This window comes from Macadamia integrifolia, chromosome 6 (assembly GCF_013358625.1).
Source record: "Macadamia integrifolia cultivar HAES 741 chromosome 6, SCU_Mint_v3, whole genome shotgun sequence".
NCBI classification, from domain to species: Eukaryota; Viridiplantae; Streptophyta; class Magnoliopsida; order Proteales; family Proteaceae; genus Macadamia; species Macadamia integrifolia.
Genome location: NC_056562.1, coordinates 26,693,136 through 26,701,490, shown reverse-complemented (window position 1 = coordinate 26,701,490; position 8,355 = coordinate 26,693,136). Strand labels below are relative to the sequence as shown.

Below are 8,355 nucleotides of genomic sequence, written 5' to 3'. Positions count from 1 at the left end.
ATAGACAAAGTGTCTTTTACGTTAGCTCTATTTTATTTTTTATATATATATATACATAGGGAAAATGACAGGTATGCTAGCAGGTCACCTAGGAATTAGTATCCTCTCACACATATATATATATATATATATATTGATAGAGGGGACGTGGTACCAGACATTTTATGCATGCTTCGATGGTGTCCCTTGAGTCACTACAAAATGAATAGTATCCTAACTGCCTGGTCATGGCATTCTTCCCTTGTACGTTTATCGTGAGAGTCCCTTTACACGTGACGTAGTCAGATTGGGGTAGACTTGTATGGAGGAGATTATGGTTTTTCTCTTTAGTCCCTTGTTGGGTGATGGTAGGGGTGTCAATTCCAGGTTTGGACCGTTTACTCCGATTGAATCTGATCGTTTAAAGCTTGGCCCTGCCTGACCTGTTTGATAAACGTGTCAACCTTGAGCCTAGCCTATTTGTGGTGCGGGGTGTGAAGTGATGGGCACCCAAGCACGACTTGTTAGCCCGATCAATTATAGGCCTTGATATTTTTAATAACTTGAATATATGTTTTCCAACAGATTTTAAAGGATTTTTCAACCGGAAACATGATTTAATGTTCAAATGGAAGTTCTCTTTCCGTGGTTGAAGCTTTTTTAGCTTCTTAATTAATATTTGTGATGAAAAAAAGCATGTACATGAGAAATTGAGTGGTGGTGGAAGGCTCACTTAGAGTTAAACTCAGTTAAAGATTAATTAAGATCCTTTTATGATAGTCCGATAATAACCCAATCTCAACCAACCAAATGATAAATTGTATCATAAATGACAATTGATGATGTAGGACTTAAAAATGGTTAAGTCCCGATTAGATCCCACAAATTGACACCTATGGATCATATTGGTAGGCAGATAGGGTGTTTACACGTGTACCAATTAGATTCCTAATGAGTAATTTACAATGCCACCCCCGGAGAATGCCAATATTAGAGAGACATCCCCTCTCTTTCACCAAATTAGACTTGGACCCCCTATCGTCAGTCAATGTTACAGAATATACCAAGAATGCTGACATTAGCAGTTTTTTTTTTTTTTTCTAAATACCATTTTGCCCTTAAAAATAAACGAGTATCGAAATTGCCCTTAAAAGTTTTAGTCCCCAAATGGGTTGAAGAAAAAAACATAACTCACTATTCACTTCATAATGAGTTATGCGAGTTAGTCCCACTGAGTTGGAGAAGAAGAACGTCGGAGAAGAAGATCCTCGGTGTCGATGCTTTTCAGATCAACGGCTGCAACCCCCTTCCGGCAATGACGTCTAAGGCGGCTGCAAACCCCCTCCAATGATTACAGGTATGTTATGTTGCCTCTTCTTCTCATTTAACCCTTTTCTTGATCATTCCCAAATCGATTTCACCACAACCCTAACTCACGATTCACTTCTAATGCGTCAGCCTCAGTGATGCAACCATCGATTTCAACACTGTAATCCATTGGGTCATGTAGATCATTCAACTCTAGGAAAGATGTATCATCTTTCCGAAGCTTCGGATCAAGTATATTTAGTTTCCATGCTAATATGGAAATGAGGTCCATTTGTCTTCGAATTTGATGGAGAACCCAGATCTTACAAATCATTATAAATTGCATAGCTCTCCAAATGAGCACTTTTATCAACATTAGATTGATCCAAGTTCTGTAGGTAAATCCAATAAAAAAAATTCTGATTAATTCAGCAAGCAAATTATTCTTTTAAAGTTCAGGGAAAAAACAGAGAATATATCTTTGTTTCCAACTCAAGGCTTCGGAGCCCATCATCGCCACAGCAACAGCAGCTGAATTCCGGTCCGATGCGGTTGCATTCTGCCCCAAGCTCCCTACTTGAAAACTATGTGGACAGTAGTGGTGGTGAAGTCAAAGGATTTCCTCTAGCCCCATTTGTCTAGTCCTGAGGCAGAGAGCATGTTTGCAAGGTTCATAGCAGGTTAGAGGGGTTTTTCCTGGTCGCCATGAGGTCGTCATCCATCACCAATTCCCACTGCTTTGAACGATTGTCGGTAAAGAAAAAGGTGAATGGGGTGGTATTTTTAGCATAATATAATAAATGTGTTTTACTCATAAGGGCTAAAGTGATATTTCATAGCATCACTCAATAAAGACTGACGACAAGAAGTTCGAGTCTAAATTGGTGAAAGAGAGAGGATGTCCTTCTAATATTGGCATTCTCCGAGGGTGATGTTGTAAATTATCCATTCCTAATTAGGTAGTAAGAATAGGTAACTTTCCCTCTCTCTCTCTCTCTCTCTCTCTCTCTCAAACCCACACACACTCTCATAGTGGCCTCGTCTCCTGTCTTCTCACCTCTCCTCGCTCGCTCACTCCACCAGTCCCCCTTATGTTGCAGAGAGCACTACTGAGGACATTTTTTTTTCTCGTATATACTGAGGACAGATTTGTCTGGGTAAGAAATGAAAATTAATAAAACCAAGAAAAATAAAAATATTTTAATCTAAATTAATAAATTTTGATTTTTCTCTTCTGACAAAATATTTTTTCCCTTTCTTCTTTTCTTGATACTTCGGGAGTTTGGAGTTTTGGAGTTTATTCTTTGCTTTACTATTCATTCTTTGCCAGCCTGACTCTTCTCTCTTTTATAAAAGAAAAAGATTTGACTCCTCTCTCTCTCTCTCTCTCACTATATCTAAGCTGAGGTAAGCTTCAAAGTCTCGAACCATTTCAGTCCACGTGTACGGTCCGGCCTTCATCATTCTTCGCACGGGCACTTCCAAAGTTTCTCCATTCCTATCTCCTTTCACGTGTCACCTTCCCTCCGTCTTTCCACGTCTCTGCAGAAGCGCAGAGCTTTGCTTTTCCCCCTCTCTCTCTAAACCTTTCTCCCACATTGGAAGTTAAATACAAATTACGGTACCGTTCTATGATTCAATTCCATTTCCCCCCCCCCGTCTCTCTCTCTCTCTCTCTCTCTCTCTCTATATCTAATCTCCATCAGTCTCTGAGCTCTGCAACTCTGCAGCTTTCTCTTTAAACAGTTGTTCCATTTGAGAAACCACAGAAGTTCCAGACTCTACCATTACTCTCTCTCTCTCTCTCTCTCCGGCCCCACCTTCTTTCTTCTTTTATAAATGCAACAAACTGATCTCCGTCAATACACAGCATCGTAATCTCTTAATAGCATAAAAGAAGAAACGCAAACCGTGGAGCCTCAGAGAGAGAGAGAGAGAGAGAGATGGAAAATGGTGGGAATGGAGTCAACAACGGTGGCAGAGGCCAAATTGGTAATAGTAGCAATCTGTCGTGGGGTTTCTGGGAGGTCGGGACATCTCGGTTCGACTGGTGCAACCCTTTAGCCGAAGACACCGCCGCCGCGGTGACAACCACAACCCCGGCGGCGCAGGCACTGATGCTGTCCCACGCCCACTACCACCAGGTCGACAATGCGCAGCCGTATCAGTACTCGTCTCTGTACACCGGGGTGTCCCATGTGCACCATCAGGATCCTCAGCTCACTTGCTTGAAGCTTGGGAAACGCCATTACTTCGAAGACGGCACCACCACACCATTCCAACACCTGGCAGCATTCCCGATTGGAAAGAGGGGAAAACCTTATGGACTCATCGGTGGTGGTGGTAGTGGGTCTTCGTCGGCGGCGTCGGCGGCGGTGCCAAGGTGCCAGGTGGAGGGCTGCCACACGGCGCTGGTGAACTCCAAGGATTATCACCGCCGGCATAAGGTGTGTGAGATTCACTCCAAGGCGCCCAAAGTGGTGGTGCTTGGTATGGAGCAGCGGTTCTGCCAGCAGTGCAGCAGGTTCAGTTTCTTAATTTCTTCTACTAACAAAGCAGAAGATTTCCCTGTATACTCTTCATCTTTGTCTCTAATGGGTTTCGTGGATTAGGTTTTGGTATTCTTTTATCGGTTCAATTTTGAAAATGAGGATTGTGGGGGAGTGTAGGTTTCATGTAGTATCTGAGTTCGACGATTCAAAGAGGAGTTGCAGGAGGAGACTAGCCGGCCACAACGAGCGGAGGAGAAAGGCCTTCAACGAATCTATCTCCAAGAACCTTTCTCGAGGTAAAGCTCAGAACCTATATTTAATAAAAACTGTTGCATTTAACATGCTTTGCAATTTGACCTAAATAATTATTATTTTGTTGTCCTCTCTCTCTCTCTCTCTTACTGGGATCTGGTGCCTTTGTTCCTTTAATTGAGTTAGGAATTCTGTTTTATAAAAGGAGTCCAAGCCTTGCAACATAAATTTAACAGAGCTTCCCCATTGTTCTCTGTTTCTGAGAATTAGTTTCAGGGGTCAGAAACTCTACTAATCAAGGGAAGATTGCAGAACCTCCTTGGAAGGAGATATGGCTTGATTGCTTGGACCAATGGAGAGATAATTTGTCCCTTGCCATCAGCTATGATATTGGGTTCTGTAGAATATCTCTCTCATATAGTTCAGTGTATGGGAACAAATAGGGTTCGATTTGAATGCAATCTCTGCAATTTTAAATGAAAATTTATTTTGATGGTCTTCTGAACTGTTATCAGACTTGAAGGTGCTTCTTACAGAGTTTTTGAGGGATTTAATGTAGAAGTCACTGATCTCAAAAAAATTCTATGATGATTTTTGTGAAAGATTCATACCTAGAGGAAATGCTAATTTATAAACAAGGAACTCATAGTGGAATTAGAAACAGGAGCTATTGAAGCTAAGAAGCAACAAAAAATAGGTAGCTAATTGATTGAGAAGGGGTCAAACTAGAAAATGTAGATTGAGGTCAAGAGTTCAAGAGCAAATGGATCATTAGTGGTTGGTTGTACTGGGTGAGTATAGGTTTTCTAAGTGTACTTCGCAAGGATAATGTTTAAATTTTTTCTATTCACTTTTAACTTTAACATGTAAACCATTGGACCTGAAATTCTTACTCCAAGGCCATCTCAAAATGAATCATTATACTAATTTGATCTAAAGGATAAACCACTCAAAATGGTGCCTAATCAAATTTGGGTATTAAAACCAAAGAGTCTCAACAGATACAAGTGCTAAACAATGCACTTTAGTGTAAAGTGCTCTAAGTAGTGCCTTTTACTTATTGGTAGATATGTCTGAAGTACTTATGATAACTCCCTATAGATATTATTTATAGCTAATCTGTACAGTAGATAAGTACAAAATACCATATTGTAGGGTATAAGATACATAATACAAAAAATACATTTAAGAAAGGCCAAATTAACCCTTAACCCTTCTCTTTACATGATTAACTCTTCTAAACTGATTTGTCATATCTGTTGAACATGTTTATGCCGTAGATTGTTCAACAAATCAAACTTCTAGATTTGATTTTATTCTTTACCCTTGTTGTCTAACAAAAATTAAGTTTTAGTACATTGTAAATATATTTCTAGGAGATGGCTGCCATATATTTTCCGGATCGTTCGAAGTTAAAGGTAATTTATGAAGAGCACCTAGCGAGGAAACAAACTTTATAGTTTATGCCATTAACTTCTACATTATAACATTTATGTTCTATTTGCTTCCACATAAAAGAGGCGTAAAGTAAAATAAGGTTTTGTTTTGGCGTGAAATGCGAAGGATGAGCTTCAGAAATAAGAGCAAGTTTACATGGAGTCAGCAAAATTTTACTTGGAGGGAGAATGTCATATTTAAACAAACAAGGCCTTGGAGAACTCCGAGACTAAATAATAATGGAGTTAGTTAGGGGTGTTAATGTAAAGCGCCCTAGGAATAGATTGCTGAATCGGATAACATCACAAGTATACTGCTGCTGTCTGACCGGTCCAACCTGTGTGTGGAAGAATTCCATTCTGTGCCGCGGCTTGAATTCATCTCATTCCATGGAAAGCATTTCATGCAGTAGTCCCCAAGGAATGGACGTGACAACTAAACCTGGAAATGGTTTATGCTTTCTTTCTTTCTCAATCTACAATAGAACCATTTTCCCCTGATCCCAGGAAAAGGAAAAATGTTAAAGTCAGGTTGCTATTTCTTATACCTGTTTGTTCTTACTTCTTGTTGGGAGTTGAGTCCCACATTGGCTACTAATTAGCCTACGCTCCCTTTATATACCTGGGAGTCCCTCCACCTACCAATTCGAACTTTTGGGATGGAAACTTTACATGTTATCAGACTGGGTTCTCACCATATCCACATGTCAGAAGTATGTACTACCACAAGTGCAAGGGGGTGTCCTCCACCTACAAGTTTGAACTTCTGGGATCAAAACTTTACACTTATGAATCATCTGCAAGCCTTACAAGTTGTTCCCCTTCATCTCCTCCTATAAATTTTATTTCATTTACTTGCCGGTATGTTTGTTAAGAGGAATAAATTTGAGACTGGATTTTCTTTGTTTGCTATACTGCTCTAATTTGCATGATAAAATCTTAGAATAGTGATTATGCTCTATATGTGCAACTAGAAACAAAGAAGATGGGCATGTTCAATTCATCAGTGATATTTTAATAACTTGACTGCTCTTTCCAAATTAATGAGGGGTTTGATCAGTGTCCCAGGGTTCTGTTTTTCAGTAAATATGTGTCATTCTTACATCTGTTTTTTGTTTCTTCTAGTCATTCTGTTTCAACTGGGTTCACTGTCATGACCTCTGCCCTTGATTAGCATATCCATCACGGTGAACTTGTTCTTGGATTTAAAAACCCCCAACTATAATTGCAAGTGTACTGTACAAAGTAATATAACTCGAGTTTAACATTTAAAGGACATACTTCAGAATGAAGGAGATAAACACCAGCAAACACAGTCCTTTTAGATGTTTAGGGATTCTCCAAGCCATCTGCGTTGAATTCTACAAAGGCTCAACGTTCAAATCATATCCAATTCTCTATTGTAGCTATAGACTTTTTGCTATTCACTGGAATGGTTTGAGTCATATATTTTCTCTGCAGAAAGTAAATCGATAGGCGGAAGATTATCTTGTTTATCATCATCGAAGGGCTGTGCTCTCTCTCTTCTGTCATCCAGGTCTGGTTCTTGTGTTTCTCCTGCTGATCTCTCCTTGTTGTCAAGTGCTGCACTTCGTGAGCTGATTGCAGAGAATCGTGCAGCCACCTTCTCTAGGCAGCTCTTCTTTGACAGAGACTGGAACCACCACCACACAATGGATGAGTTGGGTGGTGCACAGCCAGGACTCCTCCCTCATCACATCCCCCACCAACACCATATGCTTCCTGAACCACCTGAGTGGGATGGGTTCCATGAATCAGGTGCACACTTGACACTGGACCTTATGCAGGCTCCTAGTTCACCTTTCGGGTTCTTATCAGGTAGGAGCAAGACCAAAGAAGATGAAGATGAGTGTGGTGAGATATGGAAGTCTTTGGAGGGGACTGTCTGAATGCTGAATACTGAATGCTGAATTGCAACTTATTTTTTGAATTTCTTTAGGTCTCATCTGCTAAAGTGGAGTGGATTCCCCTCCTGATCAAGAATGAGACCTTAAAGTGTTGGAGTCTAGTACTTCACCCTGGATCATGAGTGTCATTCAATCTTTTAGGTCCATCTATTGTATTTTGTAACTCATAAAATTTCATGTTCTTTAGAATTTCCATTCATTTATCTTTCATCTATGCTATAGGAAGGAACCATTTTCCAACTCTTGGCCATCAAAATAATACTCTACCTTTGTGGAGTAAAATGCCTATCAAAGTCTCTCTCTCTCTCTCCCAAATATGAGAAAGGGCAAAACCCTAATCATTATTATGCAAGAAAGGAAACAATGAAACAATGTGGTCTTTCTCTTATATGAATGTGATTGGTTGTTGGGTAGGAGACATTGGCTTCTGTGTAATGGACTTGTAAATGCTTTCTTGGCATATATCCCAACACGTGCCACTTCGCAGTCAACTTTAACCTAACCAATGTTACTTTGTCCAAATTTTCTTAGACAGTAGTTAAGGGTTTCAATCTAAACTCAATTATTATAATGGAAAAGAGATCAAGTGCTACATCCCCACACTCCCACCATAGTGCCATGTGGCAGCTTACTAAAAGTGCCTAGATTACGGATATACTAATGCTTTCAAAGTCATTACCACCAGCTGCTTGTGTTACGTAAGTCAATCTAGCTTCTCTAGGTGTATTATGGGGAAAACAGAATCGTTTGAAGCCAATTCATTTTTGAGGATATCTAAAAAAAAAAAAAAAAAAAAAAAAAAAAATCATTTTTAAGGATAAGAATACTCTGTTGTGCCCCACACAGATCCAATACTCTGTTGTGTCACCCTCAGTTACATGTCTCAAGGTTTCTAGTCCTTGGATCTACGTTACAGACAAGCCTGATCCCATTTTGAACTCTCTATTTAAAAAAAAAAAA

The 8,355-nt window shown here is 39.8% G+C and overlaps 1 protein-coding gene across 1 annotated transcript; it reads left to right on the top strand.

The window, feature by feature from the left end:
• Positions 1-2,753: 2,753 nt before the first annotated feature.
• On the top strand, positions 2,754-7,635 carry LOC122081357 (squamosa promoter-binding-like protein 7). The gene is made up of 3 exons (XM_042648446.1): positions 2,754-3,811; positions 3,957-4,075; positions 6,929-7,635. The coding sequence occupies exons 1-3, from the start codon at positions 3,231-3,233 to the stop codon at positions 7,375-7,377; spliced, it is 1,149 nt and encodes a 382-aa protein (XP_042504380.1). The 5' UTR covers positions 2,754-3,230; the 3' UTR covers positions 7,378-7,635.
• The last annotated feature ends 720 nt before the right edge of the window (positions 7,636-8,355 follow it).